Consider the following 24,094-nt stretch of genomic DNA (forward strand, 5'->3'; position numbering starts at 1 on the left):
CATGGTAGCTAACCATAGAGCCATTACGATACCAATAATGATACGATAACAATTTGCACAAACCCTGTCTTTTACTTGGTCAGGATGTCTTACTAAATTAGTTCAAATGGAAGCAAATATTTTAGAACGTTAATTTGACATTTATTTGTAACAAAAAAAATCCAATTTTTTCCGTAAGAACCATGCTGAATAATTCATAATTTTCATTAAACAAACACTCCATTAATACTTCAGAATTCGGCTCATAATTGTAGTCACTTAAAAGCGTTTAACGACATCTTTGACTTAGACTATACAAATAGTAGTAGAATACCATTCAACCGACAAAAGTTATGTTTCTATAAATACTAAAATCAAGAATAACACCAACCAGGCTCATGAATCCGACAATCCTTCAATAAAGGAACCAAGATGTCTACTACTCTAATAATCCCAAAGATATAGAGCCCATTTATTCCACGGACCAAATATAAATACCAAACCAAATACTTTCTAGATCAACTAGCACTCAGCTGGCGTATCCGGCAGCCATAGTTTGCGCAAATTTGACAATCACACAACACAACGCGGTCCTTGCAGAAAACCGAACCACGCCAGCCGTTTGTTTATATGGCGCTTTCTCAAACGAGGCTTAATAACTGTAGTAACTACGTTCTCAATTGCTATAACCACAAAGTATATTATATTCTGCACCTTTAAAGATAATGATTGCTTTTAAATTTATTTTCCCGTGTAATTATTCAAATTAATCACTCCAAAGCTTACCCATGCCATCCATGGTCTTCATTCATTGATTATAATCAGGAAACTCAAATGTTTAGCATTCTTGGATCAGACTATGGCACAGAAATGTGCTCACATGCAAATACTTTCGGCCCCGCATTGAAGCCGATGTACGATTTTACATTGCTACCAATTTAATTACCTTTATAAGGATTATTTCTGGCGCATAAGTACCTTCTAGATTTTATTATGTCCACGGTCATGACTGAATTTAATCTGTTGTAATAATGACGTTTATTAATTGTAAGTATTGAAGTTAAGCCTGAAAATACTTTTTCCATATATATTAATTAAATGCGTATATTTGGTAAGATGAGATTTCACAAATTCATAAGCAATATAATCCCGTTAATATATTAGGGTAAATTTCTTCAGATAATTTACATTTTTAGACTGACAATGATGAATATGTATTCCTGGAATTTCTGCATCTAATTACCGGCGTTTTAAATATTTAATTTTTTTTAACTTTAGTTGTATTTTATTGCCTATATATCTTTGGAGAGCTAAGCAAAATGAAATTTGGGACCATTACAAGTGGGCTCTTGCCATGGACTCGTCCAACAGGTACCGCTTTGCCCGGGGTCCAGAACTCGGCAACTGGATCAATAAATCATTGACAACAAAGTAAAGGTTCCCGAATGTACCACCTGTTTCAACCGAAAACCGCAACAAGCGTCAGTATTATTGCGTCTTGACTCAATCCATTGAAAACTTCTGACAAACTTCCAAAATCTCAAGGACATTATATTACTGATTTATATCTCAAAGTTATTATTAGTAAGAATTCATGCTAGAGCTCTGTAGCTTCACGATTGAGGATGAATGATACCTCTGGTTACATACAGCGCATTTGATCTTTTCAAGAGCACCTATTGCGAAATGATAGTGTGGACAGCTGTCCGACGTTACTGATTAATTACAGCTTTCGCTAAAATCACCAGATTTATATCAAATTATTAATTTTGATATATTTCAGTATATATTTCCCTCCGAGTACCCACCATAAGAAGACAATTAAAATACTAGCAACTACTTCACCAGACTTGTCCTAATGGCGAGTCAGGATATCTCCACTACTATTATGCCTGGTGTCAAGCAAAAACTTGCTGCCGATACTATTGAGAAAACTAAACCGGCTAACAATGGTATGTATCTTAACAAAATTCTCCCCATTTTGCTTCATTTTTTAGGAAAGAGTTACTCTAAGTTACGGGCACTTGTTTAATTTCAATAAAGGTTTTTCGTGAGAAATTAATGGAGTCTTGTGAAAATTCTTTTCAGTTTTAAACCACTTTTTGTTGATTTCTATTTCACTTGGCTTTGTGCTCGCGAATGTCGGAGGACTAGTTTATGCAATTCATTTTATGATGACATATCATCATGTACAAGCCATAATTGTAGTTGATACCTGTAATGTTGTCCACACAACAAGTGACAAGTTTTTAAGCATTGCACTAGACAGCTCAATTCTAACAAAAGGATGGAGAAAATTTGACATTGGGTAAGTAACTGCAGAAATTAATAACCTGCTGCTTAGCGACACATATGCAATTCGTTCTGTAAATATGTGTCTGTCATTTTTTTATAGATTACCGTTGGTAATAAATATGGTTTCAGCGTTTTCCCCCTCCTATTTGAGATTGGGTGGGACATCATCTGATTGTTTAATATTTGGTTCTTTTAATGATGAAAACTCAATACTAGAAAATCCAGTTGATGGCCAATGGTGTTGCTGTTGTGAAGATGGCGAGCTTGTCCGTGAGAATTTCACGATGAGTGGTAAGTTTTATAATCTATGATATCATGGTCTCAACTTTCTATAAAAATAGTCATTGAAAACAGGTATTAGAATCATAATCGAATGCTAAGTAATTGTTAATTTTGTTTGCATATTCACTGGTAAAGCTAAGTTTTCTAAATAATTCATTTACTATGTAGCCATTAATGCTTTCATTTGTCTGTTAAGTATTGATTACATTTAGATCAAATGTATTTTTTGTGTGTATTTTTTTGTCATTCTTAATGCACTTAACATTGATTTTCATCCTAATTAATATTCTAATATAATCATCCTAACTGAAAACTCAACTGCTGTAAATGTCCTTGTACATTTCACTGATCTATAAGACTTCTCAATGTATAATATTCTGGGGGATTGGGTTTGTGCAGTGGGTAGTAGACTGGCTTTCCACCCAGAGGGTCTTGATTCCAATTCCAATGGTGCAGAATTTTTTCTGAGGTATGCTGATGCCTACTTCTATCTGTACCATGTGGTCAAGTACTACGTTCTCAAGTGCTATGTGGAGAGCTTACCTGTATACCAAATTACCCACCTAACCCTAATGGCACAAATTACCTCGGCTGCCAATTGCCTCCCCTAATTAATACTACTCCAAGAAATCTATCAAGTAGCAGGCCCTTCAGTTGTCCGATTGATCTTCAGTGAACAGGGAGATCCTCTTGGAAGCACCATCTTCATATAGTACGCCTAACCTTTCATTCCATGGTTAAGGAAATCACCTGTGATACTGTCTTCTTGTGCTCATGCTAAAGCCTTTCTGTGAGTATCCTATGTATTCCCTGCCTTTAGTTACTTTAAAAATATAATCAGCCTACTTGAAGAAATGCAAACAGCTGTTGCTCACCTTCCATTATATTTAATGCCCAGCCATAATTTTCTATCTTCAAACCTTCCTCCTCCAGCACCACTCAAAATATTAGATTGTCCTGTAATTTCAGCATTTACAGGACATCTCTGGGATCTATATGTATCATTTGCCACATTCTTGAGATGAATGCATGAGTATAGTACCTTACTGTCTATTTAATTCATTGCTCCATAATTGATGAACTTAACTTCAACTGCTTTTCTTTGTTTTTCCCAAATTTTCCTTCGATTTCAAAATTCTTCTTTCTTAAGTTGCATTCTCACTTCTTCGTGATTTTCAGTGCTTAATTGAGTGACATATCATCTGGTTCCCTTTTGTGAAAATTTTTCCCTTTCTTCTTTAATTGAAGCTTTGTCTCTATATTTCTTGTTAATAGGTCCTCTTCATCTTTATTCAAGCTCCAAATTAGTTAATCGTACTTTGATGGTAGGCTCATTAAATAGAATGAGACTTTCATCCTTCTTAAAACTGAAGAGCACGAATTATTATCGTTTTGTTCAAATCTGTAAACTTGCTGATTTACCAAGAAAAAGGGTTATTTTGGTGATATTACATCATGGTAATGCATGTATTTAGGAACAGTATCTCTCACACAGTTTCCTTGGGTACAGATGGGTATTAGATTACTTTTAGTTGTTATGCAATGGAATTTAAAATTCAAGAGGACAATGCGCAGTAGGAGAGTTTGAAAATGGAATATTAATGTGTTAAAGGGATTAAGAAGGAAGGAGTATCAACAAAAATCCAATGACTATCACAAGAAGACCATTTGCAAGCATATATGGATGTGCATTTTTTTGGTAAGGATGTTGTGATCATTGCAAGGATTATGTTCAGACTATATATTTGGCTCAATTGGTGTATATACAGCATCATAAGGAACATTTGCAAGTTAAAGAGAAAAATGATTGGGGAATGGTGGGTGGATCCTAAAAATGTAACAGAAAGACTAGTAAATGGAGCAGTTGGTATGGTTAAGACTAAGAAATTAAAAAATCATGGATAACGGTAGAGTCAATAAGAGGATGGATGAAAGAAGGAAATCCAAGAATTTCAAAGCAAATGAGGAGAAGAATGCTCAAAGAGCTAAATTTTATACTTAGTCAAGAAATAGGTGGGCCAAGGAAATGTGGTTGAAAGAGCAGTGTGAGGATATGGGAAATGTTCAGAGATGGAGGAAAATAGAAGTGCTTTTGAAGAAGGTTAGGAGATTATCAGAATGTAGCAAGGGAAAAACTATATCTATCACATGAGATAAGATAAGAAATTTACTAATGGAGCCAGAAAATATTCAGGGAAGGCAGAAAAATATTTGAAAAGCTTTATGGTAAATAGTTCATAGACCAGCCAGATAAATACTAATTCCAAGAAACTAGAGGAGATGCCGCTGCAGTAACTTTTGACAGAGTTATCCGCTAATATGCGTTACAATTCAACAATTTCAGAGTAAAAATCAAGGCAAATGATTTTTACACTTGGAAATTATTGCACTGTGGATAAATACTTTATAGGGAATTGACATAGACAAAGATACCTTTCATCCAGGCATACTAAATGGCAAGATAGAAAAAGCTCCAAGAGAAATAAATTAAAACAAGGCATAAAAAATAGATAATATCTCTGATGAGTTCCTGAAGGGATAGCATTACTAAATATTAATAAAATAACAATCGTAAAGATAATTAAATGTTTTGAAACTTCGATATACTTTAAGAAAAATGCTAGTTTGAAATACCTCTGCTTCCTCAAAAAATTTTAATATCACAAAATCAGAAGTTGTATGCTATTGAATGTTTTAATTTAAACAAACATTTTGGTACTATTTGTACTTTATCCCAGTGTCGTTTCCCTGGCATTCATTAGCCCTGAGAATTCCATATTCTCCTTTAAGATGAGTATATGCATAGTAATGCTATGCAACAAGTATTTCATTAACTATATACATTGCATTATTTTAATCGGTACACCATTGACGAATATGAATCAGTGTATCAGTGATCCTTGGTCAATATTTCTCCTTTGTCAATCATTTGCCCTTTCCTGACGATATGATGGGTTAAGCTTTCTGAGGAAAATACATTCTGCTATTCACTTTATGATAGTTCTGTGTTCTTTAATTCCACCCTTTTATTTAAATGGCTGAAAAATGGAAAAAAAATGTTCTTTCTTTCAATTTCTAAAAAAATGAGAATTTACAAAAGAAATAAAGGAAAGTCTCCATATCGATCTATTTATATCATGGTATATTTTCTGTGTATTTTGGTTATCTGTGTTTTTCCATTATCCATGCTTCATTATGAAACCATTAGCGAGGATAAACACTCCTCATTAAATGAAGAACATTATGTATTTTTCCACTGTTCTTTATTTTGGTATTTTATGTACATTGTGTTCTTCATTTAATGAACATGAACTTCCACAAAGTTGAGCTTGAAATAATTGAAAACATCAGTTATCCTCGTATATATTTAGTATATGAGAAAGGAGTTTGGCCTTAAGTTTTCATTATATCAGTTTTAATCCCTTTCCTGAAAAAGAGTAAAGTGGCAGTGTATTAGGATTTTAGGACTATAAGTTAAATTTCACGTACAGAAAGGAAGTTCTGTACATCATCATGGAAGTACATTACATCATCATCATTGACCTGATGATGATGTATGGTAAAAATTTTAATTTATCGTTGTAAAATAAAAATTTTATCAAGTGGGAAAGTGCTTTGATCAGTTATTCATTGTGTTGGGTACCCTTGAAATACTTGAGTATGCTTGAACGACTTCATGACAACGGATTTGCTACTATGTGATGGAGCTAACTGGGTACTAATACATTATTTAATATTACATGTTTTAAAATATTTTTTTTCATTATAGAAACTGAATGGTTAAAGATAAATACATTTGCTGAATCGGCAGGCTTGAATTTGCTTTTTGACCTAAATGTTTTATTGCGAGGTGGTAAAGGTTGGGATTCAGATAATGCTTTGAAGCTGATTCAATTTTCACATGACCATCAGTTGACTCCATCTTGGCAACTGGGAAATGGTGAGTCTTTACAGTGACATATATTCTTCATAAGGAAATCCTATAGATCGTACTCGATCAGTTTTTAGGCAAGCGAAGTTTTTCTTTTTTGGCATTTCTGTTAGAAGCAATTTGTCTAGTCCCTGGAAGCTGCATTGATTTAAAGATATAAGCATTATATCATTATATAATGCTTATATCTTTATAAGCATTAATATTTCATGTTTTTTTCATTTTTTCAGAGCCGAACTTATTTAAACATACTTTTAATAAGAGTGTGTCTGGAACTCAACTTGCTAAGGATTTCTCCAAGTTGCGTGGCGTACTTGACAATGTATATGGCTCTCATGTGGAACTAGTGGGCCCAGATGTTACTAGACCCCATCCACCACACTTGGATGCAGTCAATTACTTGATTGATTTCCTTGTAGAAATAATGAAGCAAAGAAAGCCAGTGATTGATGCTATTACATGGCACCAGTGAGTCATCATCACATATAGAAATATGCATATTACAGAATTTAATGGCAAACACAATGCTTGAATTTGATAGAATTTATTTATTTATTATTATTGCATGTTTTTAAGCTCTTCTCTTCAGAGGTTCTGTGATATTCCATTTTAAAGATGATAATATTAATAGTACCTTCTTAATATAATAAAGATATTATTAATAGTATCTATTTATTTTATTTTTGATAAGTGTTAAATAATGTCTGGATTTATGAAGATGTTATCCCAACTTTTATTGAAAAATCAGCAGCTAGGTATATGTATGAATTGTTCGTTCGAAGGTTTCCGCGGCGATGAGTAGGTGATTTCCACATTTTTCGGGCTGCGTCCGCGTATGCGCGGTCATCTTCTTTCCTATGTTGAGGTAAACATTTTAGGGGTCTGCTCTATAGGGTTACCACAGTTCCCTGGACTGAACACAGAATGAAAATAAGCCTTTCCCTCATTTGGGAGGTATGTTGTTTTTTTAAGAAATGAAAAGAAAAAGTAAATAATTATTAAAATATACAATTTAAGTTTGTTTTTTGTGGCACGGAAATGTGGTCATTGAAGCAGGATGATAGGCGTAGATTGTTGGCTTTTGAAATGTAGGTGTGGAGAAGGATGGAGAAGTTGAAGCGGTCTTAAAGGAAAACAACGAGGAAATTCTGGGTATGGTTGGGTCGGACAGAGAATTGTTGGGAGTAGTCAAAAGGAGGTAGGGAAGATGGATTCAGGGCATTTTGATTGGCGATGGGATGTTGAAGTTTGTGATAGAGGAGAGAATGTGAGGCAAATGAGGAAGAGGCAGGAATAGGAGAGGGATGTTGTACGGAATGAAGGGAGGAAGTGTATGGAATTGAAGAGGTTTATTTTAATTTTGTACGTGAGGTTGTGTTTTGTTGAAAGAGGCAAGGGAATGTGCATGAATTGTTGTTTAGGCTGTGTCCATCCAAAACCTACCTGAACTAGTAGAATACCAAATAATAACAATCTAAGTAGTAAAAGGGTTATCAAAGCATGACAACAATCTATAAGAAAAAATATACCAAATTGTATTTGGTAAGCGTTTGATAAAAACTTAACTCTCTTTAATTGTTTTGGAAAATTGATAAAAGGGAAAGTGTGAGGCAATTGGGTTGGGTAAGGAGCTTATTAGGCTTGTTGGATGTAATGAAGGGTGGTAAAAAGTATTTGGAATTTAAGAAGAATTTACTGTTGCACATAGCATCATGTTGTGTATTGTTAGGTTAGGCTTAGAAATGTAGTGGCAGTTAGTCTTGCATCCACCCAAAACCTACCATTGACAGCCAACTACCACAATAGTAACTTGTAATTAGATTACCAAACTGTTCAAGCTGAAAACCAAACAGGTAGTAATCTTTAATTGTTCAGTTGTGTAATATGTTTTTTTAAATAATTTTCTAAATTGTCAAAAAATATATGAAAAATACATCAATGCATGAAAAAATATTCTTCTCACTAATCATGAAATTGTAATATGTATTATTTTAGAATTTTTAATGGTAATTTAGTATTATGCTGTAAAAATAAATGCTATTTTAGATGCTAAATGCTGTAACTGAAAATGACACGATAGGTGCCAACCCAGTCATGATTGTAGTGGTACCTTAGTAATTGAATTCTTCCTTAGTGCAGCCAAGAATGTGCATACTTCTTAAACTGTTAAACCAATTGTTTATCAACACCTGTGTATTTTTCACTGACAACAACAAACTATTAAATCTGGACTGTGGTGTGCACTTGAGATTGAAACAGTTATCTCAATGCTCATGATAAGTACATACTTGTTGTCAATCATAAGCTTTTACTCACTCATTTTTAATCAATTAGAATACTTGGTAAAGTAAGAATTGATCCTGGGAATTGTAGAAAACTTAATAATGGCATTTTTTTTTCTTTATGGTAGTTACAACTTGAATGGGCGGGAGTGCACTGTTGAAGACTTCATTAATCCTGCCACTTTTGAACACTTTTATGTTCAAGCTGAAATTGTGAAAGACATAGTCACTCTTATGATGCCAGGAACGCCTATTTGGATAAGTAAGTGATTAAACACTCTTGATACCTCCAAATATTATATTACAGGTATATTTTAATGCATTACATTTTTTGCAAGCCGTCAGGTAGAGCATCCAAGTATAAAATACAATAAAACATCATAATATATACACCTAAATATTGGAAAATCATGTTAAGATAACCAACCTCTTTCAAGATTTAAAAGCCAAAAGAAATTAAGACACCATGGATTACAGAAGAAATAATTATGAGGCTATGAGAGAGAAGATTGTGAATACAAAGTTAGGAAACAGAATGTACAGAGAATTAAATAATAAATAACTGTGGAAAAAAGTTAGGGCCTATAAAAAAACTAGAAAGAAGAGTGTGATAATTTCAAGGACTTTTGAAAGGTAAATTAATTTTTAATGTAAAGGAATTGCCTGAAAATAAAAAGGGCATTTTTGGAGACAAGATATGAAATTTATTCATGGGAATGGAAGAGATTCAGGAAAGTTGATGGGGATATATGGAGGAATTACATACACAGTAAAGAGATAACAAAAATCTTAATGGGAAGAAATGTACAACAGTATTTTGATGCTGTTGATTGTTTGGGGATTTTGAAAAAGGAAATTAATGATGATAAGGTGGATTAAATTGATGGAAGTATAGCCGAAGATAGAAGTAGTCTGGGGGAAATTAAAACTTACTTAATTTCTGCATGAATCAGATTGCACAAGTAAATACAGTGAATTTTAAACCGGGATGAATAGTCATAAGAAAGAAAATGATACCGTTTCTATGTTGTAGGTACATAGTATGTTATAATAATAATAATAATAATACTTTATTCATTTTAAAAATGGTACAACCATATTAAATGTCGTCAATCATAATATTACTTAATATATAAACATAAGCTCTTAAATGTGATGAAGATTGTCACAAAAGAATTCATCCAATGAGTAAAGTGGGTGAGCAAGTAACCAGGTATATACCCTATTCTTGAAACTCTGGATACCATCTGATTTCAACTGAGTAGGCAGATAGTTATACAGTCGTATGTTCATATTGTGAAATGTGTTGTAAGTTGATGACAGTCTATAATAAGTAGTATTTAGATTCGATTTACCTCTTGTGGAATAGTTATGGAGGTTGGATCTTAATTGGTAAGTTTCTAAATTAACTTTCACATGAATCAGAGCCTTAAAGATAAACAAAGAAAATACAGTCATGATTCTATACCTAATAAAAAAAGGTTTGCAGGAATCACGTGGTGGTATATTAGCAAGAGAGCGAATAGCTCTCTTTTGCAGTAGCAAAATTTGTTTAACATGAGGGGAATGACCCCATAACTCAACACCATAATTCAAATGACATTGAAAGAAGGCATGGTAAAGTGTTAAACGATACTCATTTGAAATGATGAAGTTGAGCTTTCTTAACATATAAACAGCTTTACTAAGTTTATTACAGGTCTGACTGATGTGAGTCTCCCAATTAAGTTTTGTATCAATATAAATTCCTAGTATTTTAGCAGTTTCAATATCAGTTGTTTTTGATTTAAGACTGCACACAATATGCTGAGTTTTGTTAGTATTTAATTGTAAATGATTAACATCAAACCATTCCTTAGCCTGTTTTTGGGTAGCGCTAGATCATAACTTTGCATCTTCTGGATGTTGACACTTTTGCACAAAAGTAGTGTCATCAGCATATAAAACAGATCTAGGTTTCATATTACAGGGCAAATCATTAATCATGATAATGAAAAGTACTGGGCCAAGCACAGAGCCCTGTGGTACACCACATTTTACTTTAAGAGCTGCAGACCGACAGCCATCAAGTTCAACCAATTGGTGGTGATCATCCAAATATGACTTCATTAGTTTCAGTGCAACTCCCTTAATACCATAATATTCTAGCTTTGTTAGTAATATTGAATGATTAACACAGTCGAAGGCCTTACTAAGATCACATAGTGTCACTGAGACTGATTCCTTTTCTTCAAATGCATTAATGACATAATTAACTATGGACTCTACTGCCAAAATTGTAGATTTCCCAGATCGAAAGCCGTACTGGGATTTGGAAAAGAGATTATTTAACTCAAAAAAATTACATATTTGATCTTTCATAATAGCTTCAAAAATTTTACCAAAAACGGGGACTATGGAAATGGGGCGGTAGTTAGCTAAATCATCTTTATCACCTTTCTTATAGACAGGTACTGTTTTGGAATATTTTAGAGCTGTTGGAAAATCTCCTGTCTCAAAACATAAATTGACTAACATTGCTAATGGTTCCGCAATGAGCACAATAATGTCCTTTATTAGGGAGTTAGAAAGACCATAAATATCCTTACTGTTGGATTTTTTAAATTTTTTAACAGTCGATATAATATCAAGTGGAGTAACAAAATTCCATTTAAAATTTAAATTATTCTTTATTATTATTATAATTATTATTATTATTAATGTTTTAACTTATATGCTGAAAAAATTATGAGAGTGGTTGAGGTGTAAATTTATGTAACCAGATTAAATGAGTATGATTTGCAGATGATCTAGCGTTATTTAGCCAGACCATCAAGGGATTATAGTTGTAATTAGGGTGTGAATCAGGATGAACAAGTAGGATGAAGATTACCTAATCACAGGAAAGTGGAGGACAAACAATGAAGTATTTAATATGATGGCACAACAAAAAAAGTTATGGGATTGAATTTGAAAAAGTTATACTATTTAAATAATGGAGATATTTAGAGGGGATGGAATGCTGAGATAAAGGGAGGAGAAGAGAATTGGAATTTTAAGATCACATCAAGGGGTTAGGAAATAAGAGCTGAAGAAGAAAGTATCTGAGAGCAAGTAGAGTTAAGCATATATAGAAGAATTTAAAAAGCTTTTGAGAAGTAAACATGAGTTAGCTGATAGTAAGATTTTATTGTGATTTAAATATTCACAAGCATTATTTGCTTATTTTTTGAGAAGTGAGTATGGCGGAGAATGAGGAAAATAAGTTCATCAGAGAGGAAGACAAATGTTGAGGTTTTAAATAGGGTGGGTGAAGAGAGGTAGTTTCTTTGGGAAATCTGAAAAAGACAGAGAAAGTGGATGGGAGATGTATTGAAAGGTAATGGTATGTTGAAGGCTGTAATAGAAGGGAGAATGTTAAGTAAGTGGGGTGGAGGAAGGAAGCAGGAGGTGAAGCACGTTTTTCTAGACAGCATGAAGGCAGGAAAAAGTTATGAAGAAATTGAAAACAAATGATGCAGGGCAAAAAAAGTGAAGTTCTCGTGACACTTAGATGTACGAGGGTCATCCGGAAAGTAGTACCCGTTCGTGAAATAAAGACACAAAAGTAAATATTAACAAACATAAAAAATTTTATTTGAAAGAGGATACTTTAAACTACTTCTCAACATAATCTCCAAGCAAATTAAGGCATTTGTCATAACGTGTGACAAGTTTCTGTATTCCTGCTGCATAGTCCTTCGCCGCCAGCTCATTGAGATACGCGAGGGACCCATCTTGCACAAATTTTTGCATAATGCAGATGGTGTTTAACAATTTCATGAACAATTGTTCGAGAAACATTGGGAAAATGCTCACAGATGTCATCAATTGTGACGCGCCGATCGTTCCTCACGAATTCGTCAACTGAGCTCACCAGTTGGTCCGTAATGACAGACGGTCTCCCCGAACGCTCATCGTCGTGTGTGTTCCCCCTCCCCATGTTGAAGTTGCGACACCACCGCCGAACAGACGACTCGTCCATTACATTGTCTCCATACACCTCCTTTAATTGGCGATGAATATCACATGGGCGAACGTTTCTTGCATTGAGGAATTTAATCACTGCCCTCACTTCACAACTGGCGGCGTTCTCAATTTTTTTAAACATTGTAAACAATCACAGAAACAACACAGGCAATGCTAGCGTCACGCAACTTGGCTCAGAGAAGGCAGACAAGCCACTGAAGCTATCTGACCTCGTCCAGCGGCTACTCGCGTCGTCAGCACTTCATGCGGCACGAACGGGTACTACTTTCCGGATGACCCTCGTAAATGTCATTAGAGACCATCCAAAACCTACCTTTTAATGTGTAGAATACCTTGAATGAATGAATGTTTGAAATTTATACAATACACCACCGCAATTCTGAAAAAATACTTAGATCAACATCGAGTGGTCATATTAGGACTTCCTCTATTATTTGAGTATGGAGCTCGTTAGAACTTCAGTCTATATTTTTTGTTATAAGTTTTATATATTTTTAGTTCCATTTAAATTTAATTTAGCTTTAGATTTAGTCCCCACATCTCCAGACTCATCACTGTCAAAGTAGGTTGCTTTCAATTTCATTGCATGATCATAGTTTCAGTAAAGCCTTAATGATAATTTAATTTACCACGTACATGCGATTTATTTATTTGAACTTGGACTGTGTTGATTTGATATTGTACTTATACCAAAATGAACCTTTGGTATTGGGTGAGTTGTTTCCCTTAACTTTTACTTTAAATTATGCTTATCAAGAAAGTTCTGTATCTTAATCTATTTCATTGAAATGGAAATGAACAATGAATAGTTTGTTTAGTAAATAAGTGGAAACTTATTGTTAGTTAAATTGCATGTAAGTTGTTGTAAGATTATGTTTTCCAAGGTTATTATTATCTTTATAAACTTAAGTAGACTGCTTGTCAAAGGTTGGTTTTAAAACTCTTGAGTTTTATGAGACAATTCTGTGGTCTTATAACTTAAGAGGTATAGTCCAGTGGGCCACTGACTAGTTCCCAAGTTCAATTCTGGGTTTTGCCTCTGGGAACCCGTAACTTAACCCAAACTGTGTTTTTGTTAAAATTGTGTGATTTTTTGGGAACCAGATCTTCATGGGAATCCAAAGGTGACATAGGGAAAGGAACTGACCCCCATGCCCTGTTCATGTGTGAATTTCATATGCCATTTAGGACTTGGTGTGAGGTGAGCCCTCCTCTCACCTTTTAAACCAACCTTTGGGTGGTTTAATGTGGGTTTTTATAATGAACTTAGTATTTATAAGCACTTTTTTAACCAAAAACTTATTTGCATGAAACAAGGTCATTCTACACATCCACATACTTTCTGCCTCCCTTCACACCAACCAAAAATGTCTGTCCTTTGCATCACTCTGCCAAGCCTTCCCAACATTCTCCCTTCTTTGCATCATCCATAGAGATTTGAGGATGATATTTCCCTCAAAATCTCCGCCAATCACTTTTCCTGGCTTCTTCCAATACACTTCTCTGTTTCTTCTCCATGTGTTACGAAAGCCTACACTGTGATTTTTTTCCCGCACAGAAATCAAATTTTGGAATCAGAAAATGCTGTGCTCTAAATCATATTTTTCATTACTATTTTCTTCGTCTTTATACAAGATCCCCATCAACAATTACCTGGTACATCTTGTAACTTCCTCCTTTTATTTGATGCCCCACCCATTTTTGTCTGACTAGTTTATTCCTTCCTACTTTGATGTTTAACTTGATCAGCCCATGTCATTACTTTTCCAGGATGAGTAAAATCAGTAACATCTGTGTTATTATTTTAATTTTCTTCTATTTAATAGCTGAAACAAGTGATGCATTTGGTGGAGGGGCACCAAACCTAACTAATCGTTTTGTGGGTGGTTTTTTGTGGCTGGATAAACTGGGTTCAACAGCTCTTAATGGATTTAAAGTTATTGCACGTCAGAGTATCTTTGGTGGGCATTATGCTCTCATAGATGAAGATCTAAATCCAATGCCGGTAAGGGTTTTCATTTTAATCCATTTCTATTTCTTACAACTTGAAAATTTTTCAGTGTTTTTCCTTAAAACTGGGCAAATGTCTAAGTAATGATAAATTTTAAGATTACTCTTTTTCACTTACTTGGTTTCCCATCCAAGAATTAATGTATTAGTTGCATTAGTCCTCAAAAGGTGACTTAAAGTTAATTGCTCTTGTGAGTGACTTTTTTCTGATTAGTGACTCAGCAAGTAAACTATTGATGATATCATGCATATTTATGGATGACATTTAGCTAACTGTCCAACCACAAATGTTTTCCTGTTTCAGTACAGGGGAAAATCTTAGAGATAAGATATTTTATATGGCCTTGTTAATTTTTTTCTATTTACAGGATTTTTGGTTGAGTGTCCTTCATAAAAAATTGGTTGGCACAAAAGTTCTCAATGTCAACATACAATATCAGAAACCATGTGGTGCTGCGACAATGGGTAATATTAAATTCTATGCTCACTGTGCCCCACGTGCTGAAGAATCAACTGTGGGGGATGCAATTACCATATTCGGCTACAACATTGGACCCAATACTGAAGCTTTTATATTGGAGTGTGCCCTAGAACTCTCAGTAGGCATTAAAGTTTACACGTTGACTGGAGAAGATGGCCTTCAATCTCAGTAAGTGTACATCAAAGATGTTAGTTTCATGTTTGTATGCCATTTGTGATCATAATCTTTTATTTGTGATTAAATGGTCCTTGGGACAAAGTTAGAAGCCATCAAAGTGAAGGTTGGAATACAATTATGGAACAAATATTTTTTTTTCACCTATTAATTGGTAGACTTGGGTTGAAATGAAAACAAATAATCATGATTGCAAGAAATGTAAACTCAGTTTGCAATAGCTTTTAACAAATGTGAGACGTCAGCATTTTACGCTATAAAATTGAGAATGAACAATACTGCATCTGATGTTACTTCTTGAGGCTGAGGAATTTCTAGGCTTGTTAGGGAGGAGAGAGGATTTTTGAGAGGAATCCAAAGAATGCCCGATAGATGGATGCATTGGATTTTGATTAGTGATGGAATGTTGATAGAGGGAGATTATTAGACAAGCAAGAAAGGAGCTGGAATAAGATAGGCATGTTGAGCGGAATGAAGAGAGGAGGAAAGTATGTGGAATTGAAGCGGGGTTTATTGTTTCGTCCAATGTCTGGTTGTTTTTGAGGAGAGGCTAGAAATGTATTTTTGAATACTCCGTGTCCATTCAAAATATACCTTAAACAGTGGAATATGTACATACTAATAAGTAACAATTATATATGTCTATATGCATGTTTGTATGTGTTGTACTGAATTAACAAACAGTAACCATTTTGTAAATAGCTCACATTTGGTGGCCATTTAAATGCCACAATGAGTAACATATTGATTTTCTTGTATTCCAGATATACTCTGCTCAATGGAAAACGATTAGAACTGAACAAGGATGGCACCTTACCTCCTTTAACACCATTAATTCAAAATACAAAACTGATGACCATTCCACCTTACGCAATGGTGTTTTGGCAGGTCTTTGGCATGACAAACTCCATTTGCAATTAGGATGGCCTAATTCTTGAATACCATGACTGCAGTTGCAATGTCACAATAAGTCAGGCTATGATTTGTGAAGCATAATGTGTATCAAACTCTCAATGCATGAAGTATATGTTTAATATTGTAATTATTTGATGTTGTATATTTATGATGCCATCGTACAAGGTTGTTCACATATGAACTAAATTGATGTGCAATGTTGTATCTGTTTCCCACGAAAGCAAGATTAATTATAGCTGATTGAGGGCCCATAGCCAGTATCCCTCCACTTTATTGAAGAAGTAAAAGCGAGGGTTTCCATTCAATTGTTGTCCATTTCCTGACCAAATGCATGCTCAACTTTCTCTTTTTCTATGTTAATCAATGAATGTCCTGCATGGTTGATGTCATTGATGTTGAGTGTTAATGTTCAATATCATGTCAATGCAACACCTGACTTGATGGGTGGCATAATTCATGACAATAGTTCACACAATAAGCAATGAGTTATTGAAATTTATGCCACCTTCTAAGTTGATAGTTGTAAATGTAGGGTTGCCCAGACCTTGTTGCAGTAACTTGGGATTGAGAAAGAAAGTCTGGAAAATACTTTTATATTGATGAAAAAATTGATGTGGTCTTCTCATAATCTTCCCCCTTGCATGTGCTAGCATTTTTATGAAAAACATGTTACTCAAGTGGCATGTTGATTTTCATCAGTTTAAATTTGATTGACATGATAATATAATAATGGACTCGTATCATAATATGAAAATTTCTTAATTTTTTACCACTTAACTGCATTTTTCTACCAATATACAAGGTAACCAATGGTACAAATTGGCCTGTTTTTCTGGTGCAAATACATTATGAAGTTAAATAATATTTTGCAAATATATGGATATAATTGCTGTCTGTTGAGTTACATCGAATCATTGGATAATACTCTCTGGTTATATATTTTTTAAATATGATTTTAAATCAAAATTGTATTCCCAAATGGAAGTCAAAAATTGTAAAGTAATATTGATTGTCTGCATCAACCATCCACCTTAATGGTGTGCATTTTCAATTTCTGGCATGCCGAACCCATAGTAAGTAATTGAATATGTTGTCAAAGTGCTTGGCCTGTTCTTTGGGATATATGAAAACTTTTTGAAGAAATTCCATCATCTCTGTCATTTTTTTAACGTTTCAACTCATTTAATGGAGTATTTTTTGAGATATATTATAGTTTTATATTTGAAGAGCATTCAATCGATGATGCAAACTGTCAATATAGAGGCAATGAGGAATGGGAATTATCAAAGCATTAAATTAAATGCATCAATGAAAAAATTAAAGTTATTTTTTCAAGTCATACCTTTACAAACAAATTTTATGTATGGATTAGATTTTTATGTGGAATTTTGTTTGTAATAAAAATGGACAAATTCAATCAAAATTTTTATTGTATTATGCCATGACATAATATATCAGTTAAAGGAATAGCATAAGATATCCATTATACCTTTTTAATTGAATTTGTCTATTTTAATTATTTGCCTCTCTTGTGCTTATTTATTGCTTGTTGTGAAGAGCCTGTGATAAAAACAAATGCCAAATTTTTCATTTTTTATGTAATAAAATATTCTGATACAAATGCACTTGAATATATAAATAATATTTTGCAAATTCATTTTAAAAATCTTCAGCTGAAAACCAGTCATTTGGTTAATCTTCTGCTGGAATATCCAACAGTTTTATGAGGCACAATTACTGAGAAAAACTGCTAGCTTACCACAGGGTATTACGAATTAAGTGATCAAGGGACTGCAGTGGTGATATATTCATTAAATTGTTCAAGTTGGATCATTTTGATGAAAATGATATTTTTGGTGTATTTACTGTGTGATATGGAGGCAAAAAATGTAGTCTACAAAAATTAATCAATATAGCAAGTTATATATGGTAATGTAAATCAGGTATTGCTTTATTTAACTTGATTTTCTCATAGTTGACAGTCATATCTATTGTCAATGGAACCTTAATTCTTATTTTTAAACCATGCTGTACACATGTGTATGTGATATAGCAGAGGAAACTGTGTGAAGAATACTTTTCAAATTAAATTTGTCTGCCGTGACTGAATTTGATTATTAATATGGAGATTTTAGACCTATTTTTCATGTATTGCATCTATTTGAAGAAAAAATATGAATGTCAGCTGACCTTTCAATGTGGAAGAATTAAAGGAATACTCTAAGAGATTTTCTACCAATTAAACTAGATTTGTAAGCTCAAGCAAATATCTGGAAGTAATTGAAATGCCATATCTCATCATGGTGGATTTTACTACAATCAGCGGAGAGAGTTGCATGTTTGATCATCTGGTGAGTGTGCATTATGCTTTGTAGCGGATTAGAAGAACATGTGTAATGGTTTAACAGACCTATGACACTGGGTTTGTGTAACTGTTTTGATTGGGATCTCCTTTGACAAAAAGAAATTTTCATTCATCTCCCCAAATTATGGTTATAGCTAATACCTAAAACACCCTTAGTGACTAATTTTGAGACATTATGAATTGTGAAAATGAAAACTTTTAAAATAGACGAGAACATATATTTGAGAAAGTCAAGTAACAGGAAGGTTAATACATGGCTATTATTAATTACCTTAATTTCCCAAGGAGATCAGTGTTATTGGAGGCATACGGTTAATCATCTACGCAGAAATATTATTCAGAGGGTAAATGGACATGTGAAGAGTTTTTTAGAAGAAAGTGTATAGAGTTAAATACTGAAATGGGAAAATAATTGAGCAAAAGAAGTATGGTGAAAGATAGCGCAAGGATATGGAAAGTTTACAAAAGAGTAAAACTGATGTGCTGAACAAGAAGGTTAAGGCACTGTGAGGGAGTGAGTTGGGCAAATCTGTGAAAACATTCAAGATAAGGCTGGAAAGTTATTAATTAAACCAAAAAGGATTCCAGAGAGATGGGAAAAAAATATATATTTATGTGCGTGTGTGGGGAAAAACATTCGGCGAGTAATTTCAGACAGATAAGGATACCTCAGATCCAGGCACACTTGACAGTGAAATAGAAAGGACGTTAAGGAAATTAAAATCTAATATGGCAGTGGAGATAGACAATATTCCCATAGAAAAATTTAAAAATTGAGGAAAATGTGGGAGAAAAAGTTTTCATGGAGTAATTCATAGCATCTATGAGGAAGAAGTTTGACTGGAAAATTTTGTAAAATTAGAATTAGTTACCATCCCAAATAACGGAAAGGCAGCCATTTGTGAAGACTATACAACAATAAGTTTGGTTTTGCATGCAGCTTAAGTTGCATCTTAGGACATTGGCTTAAGACCATCAATAAGAGGATGGAGAGGAAGGCAAATGATTATTTAAGTGCTGATTAGTTTGGGTTCAAAAAGGGGAGAGGCACTCATGATGCCATTGCAATGATGAGGTTACTAATAGAAAGGAACATAGAATACAATCTGGATATATTTATTAATTTCCTAGATGTAGAAAAGGTGGTCGATAAAGTAAATTGGGTAGAAGTGACAAATTAATATACTAGGTGAAGTATTGAGGGACAGGTGATTTATCCACAACCTCAAAATGTCTCATACTGCTCAGGTATTAATGCCGGAAGGAGTTGGGATGCATAGTATTAGGAAGATGGTTAAGACAGCTGTCCATTTTTACTAGTGTTTTCAATGTATATTTGGAGGAAATTGTTAAAGAGGAGTGGGAAGTACTGGAGATAGTAATGGAAGTCTAAGAAAAAAACATAAAATCATTTAGGTTTGTGGATAATCTATCTGTAGTTAGCCAGTCAATCAAGGGGTTTTAAACATTGCTGAGCACACTGGAAAGCCAGTGCAATAGTTATGAGATGAGAATTGATGTGAATAAAACAAAGGTAATGAAGTTTTCAAGAAAGAGATTGGTTAAACATCATAATAGGATAAAAACTGGAGCAGGTAGAATAGTTTACAAATCTTGGAAGTGTTGTGGACCAAAATGATGAAAGCAGTATGGACTTGGAAGAATAATTGTATCAGGCAAAGAAGCTTTCTCAATAAGGAGGGAATTCATGATGGAGATTGAGGAAGGATGTTAAGAAAAGGCTCGTTAAAACCTTGCCATGGAGCATGGTTTTATATGATGCAGGAACATGGTTGCTGAAGCAAGGAAATAGGCATATATTGGAGAGTTTTGAAATATGGGTATGAAGAAGAATGGGAAAGGTAAAATGGACTGATAGGAAAACAAGCAGGAAGTGCTAAGCATGGTGGGAAGAAGAGAGGGGATTTCAGAAAGAAATATAAAGGAAGCAGGTAAGATAGATCCAGATTATTCTGATTGGTAATGGGATGTTGAAGACTGTGATGGAGGAGAGAATGTTAGAAGGGGTAGAAATGGGATAGGGGGTTTGATAGAATGCAAGGAGGAAGGAAGCATGCAAAATTGAAGGGGGGATTATTGTAGGGTCAGATTTTGATTTTTAGGAGAGGCAGGAACCTTCGTTTACACACATTTCTACACTGTTGTTCAGATGATGTGCAAAGCCTAAATGCAGGGATGCCCTGGCCTCCCTTCCCCACATCTTTGGTCTTATTTTTGGTTTTAATAATATTAAAAATAAATTTTGATTAGGAGACTAATTCTGAATGCCTGCTGCCCCTCCCCCCACAAGTTTGAATTTAATATACAAAGGTCTGTACCTGTACTGTAGGGTGCACTGCAGTTTATAAATCAGTGTGATTAATTTAACATGACTTTCAACTCTTTTTGCGAATGTGAAATTATTTTTTGTGTGAAATGGCCATCCCCTCATAGGTTTTAAAGTTGTTACTCTTATCTCCAGATCTAGCATAATCATTTTATTATCATTCTGATTATTATATTCAAAAGGCTATATTTTAACTGATTCATCGCTCTTGAAAATTTTAAATGATATTGCTAGGGTTCAATCACCATTAATTATGGATATTTGCAGAAGTGTTCAAATAAGAGTTTGAATGCCTTATACTTGATGTTGTCCTGAATTTCTTTGATCACTTACTGGCAACAAGTTATTTTACAGCAGTATTAACATTATGTTGTTTAACTCCGTAAGTCATAGATAAATTATGAAATAGGCATGTTACTATTGATGGAAATGAGCTCCTACGGCTAGTAATATTGAATGAATGTAAAACTCCAATAGCCGTAAACTGTTTATGGCTATTGGAGTTTTACATTCATTCAACAAGACATGTTACTGCTATTTCACATTAAATATATTTTTCAATGTCATATTAAGCATTATTTTAAAATGTGCCAATGGATTTTATTGGGATAATTTTCTTCAGTGAAAAAACTATTCTTGTGCATTTTCCAACTGTAAATTGGCCCATGAAAGATGCCTACCCTACCTGTTGGCATACTATATACATTTCAAATCTCTTGTCACACTCTCAGCTATACTAAAAAAGTAGGTAAAATAAGATAGGTCATAATTTTTCCATGACTGCTTTAATTAATTACTCTTTCTTTTCTTTTTAGGCACCCACCTAAAGAACAACCAATTAAGCATTGGATCCTTGGTGGAGATAATCATTGTACGTGGAATGTTATAAAATTATAAACTCAATTTTATCATTCTCTCATTTATTGTGTGATTAATGTCAGAATATTTTGATGAAATATTTAAATGCTGGCAATGTTTGTAATTGTTTACTCGGAGGTGCAGTTTAAACTTCTGTTTACTGAAGCACCAACAGTGAATATATATATGTGCATATTATATTAGACTAGAACAGATTTTAAACTGATCCTATATTAATTTCATATGTACATTTCGTAGTCCATTACTAGAATTGAATGAGGGAACAATAAAATCTGCTGAATACAGATGTGTTGCAGTCATTCCTTAAGGCTTATTAATATTATTTTCATTGCCCCGACTTTTAAGATACATTAACACCAATTGCTTTTCATCAAAGTATTCTAATTAAAGCTATTTCCCTTGAAGAAAACAAAATGTACTGCATTTATTCCATACATTTGATAATGTTCACCTTAAATTGACTGAGAGGCTTTAAAAAATTTCTTGCCATGGATAATCACATTTCCATTAGACTCTAGTGTTATGCTTTACAATAAACCAAGAAATACACTTGAGAAATACATGTGTTGGCCATTTAAACACACAAATCACATTGCTTTAGTAATCAGATGAAGGTGATTCTCACTGTACGACCTCTCTGATGATGACAATGATAATCCTAATCATTGTTAACTTGGACAAAATTTGTTACAATCATCATGAATACTATCAATATTTGGACCAGAAGTCGCTGGTGCACTGCAATCTACAGTTGTGCACATTCATGTTCCATAGCATAGGAAAGAATAATGTACATATTCCACCATTTTTACTTGCTCGATGCTTGTCGCTGTCATAAGGAGGCATCATTGGGTACTAAGAGAAAAGACCCATTTGGGTGTGTGTGTGTGCATATATATATATATATGTAAAACCATAACACAGTAATCAACCCGAATGTTGGTTTGGTAGGTGATGGTAGAGTCCACCCAGCACCCAAGCCCAATGGCATTTTCCCTATACCGGTTATGGTTTCCCAGGAAGATCTGGCACCCGATTAATCACAAACGTAGCTTGGGTGGATCTACAGGTACCCAAAGGATTGCCCAGGAATCGAACCAAGGCCCTCTGGTCAGCAGTCTAACACTACCCCTAGACTATCATGACCCAAATGTATACGTACATATTTATTGGTGTGTGTGTGTATGTATGTATGTATATATATGTAATGATTTCGTCGAAGTAACACTGAAGTGTTGAATACAAAACTTGGACTGCAACAAACAATATAAGAACATATAAAAAGAACTATCACACGTTATTTCTTAATAATTTCGATGGGATTTAGCTTCGACTTCCTTGGAAGAAACAGTAGTACTGACTGCTGGAATATGGGAGGTGCGGGATGTGAGAGAAATAGAAGGGGGCCAGGGGAAGGGGAGAATGGGAGGTGGAGGAGGGGTGAGGCTAAAGGAGAGCGGAGATAGGGAAGGAGTGAGAGGGAGGAGGTGGAATTAATACATACTCAGAAAAGAAAACAATTTGCTCACCACACATATTGCAACATCCGAGACACAGGTAATAACTTACAAAGTCATAATCACGACCCTACAAGTCAAGGGGTGAGGCTAAAGGAGAGCGGAGATAGGGAAGGAGTGAGAGGGAGGAGGTGGAATTAATACATACTCAGAAAAGAAAACAATTTGCTCACCACACATATTGCAACATCCGAGACACAGGTAATAACTTACAAAGTCATAATCACGACCCTACAAGTCAAAACAAAGGCCACGCACACCAAAACTCATGCGGAAGAACCAAGTATTCTCCTTATGAATTGCTTCCACAAAGTGACAATTCAGACCATTCTCATTAGTGAATGACATTGAGACCCGGATGCTGATAGGGCATGCAAAGCCAAATGAATGCCATTTCAAGAGTTCTAAATGGCTATTCCTATGCCAGCTAAGGTTTCCCAGGATGATCTAGCACCCCAATAATCACACAACTTGGGTGCCCAGAGGTGCATGCCTAGGAATCAAACCCAGGCCCTCTGTTCAATAGTCCAACAGTCTACCCCTGGACTACCATGACCCATATATATATATATATATATGTATATATATAAAACCATAAGAACAGTAATCAACCCTATGGTCGGTTTGGT

General features: G+C 34.3%; 2 protein-coding genes across 9 annotated transcripts in view; one reads left to right on the forward strand and one right to left on the reverse strand.

Moving 5' to 3' along the window:
* Positions 1–542, reverse strand: part of DCTN1-p150 (dynactin subunit 1) — a 59,858-nt gene extending 59,316 nt beyond the window's left edge. For all 5 annotated transcript variants that reach the window (XM_071585682.1, XM_071585685.1, XM_071585683.1 and 2 more), the window contains exon 1: positions 371–542. The gene's annotated coding sequence lies outside the window, so the exon portion shown is untranslated. The remainder of the gene's footprint in view (positions 1–370) is intronic.
* Positions 543–1,422: 880 nt separating this feature from the next.
* On the forward strand, positions 1,423–22,226 carry LOC139688235 (heparanase-like). 4 transcript variants are annotated; one of them, XM_071585689.1, is made up of 11 exons: positions 1,423–1,460; positions 1,763–1,931; positions 2,068–2,287; positions 2,375–2,565; positions 6,326–6,496; positions 6,718–6,955; positions 8,898–9,031; positions 14,604–14,782; positions 15,156–15,436; positions 16,207–18,708; positions 21,885–22,226. In XM_071585689.1, exons 2-10 carry the CDS (start codon positions 1,838–1,840, stop codon positions 16,361–16,363), a joined length of 1,665 nt encoding a protein of 554 aa, XP_071441790.1. In that variant the 5' UTR covers positions 1,423–1,460; positions 1,763–1,837; the 3' UTR covers positions 16,364–18,708; positions 21,885–22,226. The 4 variants fall into 4 exon arrangements, with proteins under 4 accessions (XP_071441790.1, XP_071441788.1, XP_071441791.1 ...); XM_071585687.1 differs by lacking the exon at positions 1,423–1,460 and having other exon boundaries at positions 1,484–1,931; XM_071585690.1 differs by lacking the exon at positions 1,423–1,460 and having other exon boundaries at positions 1,484–1,931; positions 6,407–6,496.
* The last annotated feature ends 1,868 nt before the right edge of the window (positions 22,227–24,094 follow it).

The sequence above is a fragment of the Hetaerina americana genome, unplaced genomic scaffold (assembly GCF_022747635.1).
Source record: "Hetaerina americana unplaced genomic scaffold, ioHetAmer1.1.p SCAF_2, whole genome shotgun sequence".
Taxonomy (NCBI): domain Eukaryota; kingdom Metazoa; phylum Arthropoda; class Insecta; order Odonata; family Calopterygidae; genus Hetaerina; species Hetaerina americana.

What these genes read in the sequence shown, in the direction of transcription:
- LOC139688235 (XM_071585689.1), top strand. Translation starts at nt 1,838, where the DNA reads ATGGCGAGTCAGGATATCTCCACTACTATTATGCCTGGTGTCAAGCAA. An exon ending in TGAGAATTTCACGATGAGTG is followed by an intron (nt 2,566 to 6,325) that starts GTAAGTTTTATA and finishes TTTTCATTATAG; the next exon opens with AAACTGAATGGTTAAAGATA. An exon ending in GATGCTATTACATGGCACCA is followed by an intron (nt 6,956 to 8,897) that starts GTGAGTCATCAT and finishes TCTTTATGGTAG; the next exon opens with TTACAACTTGAATGGGCGGG.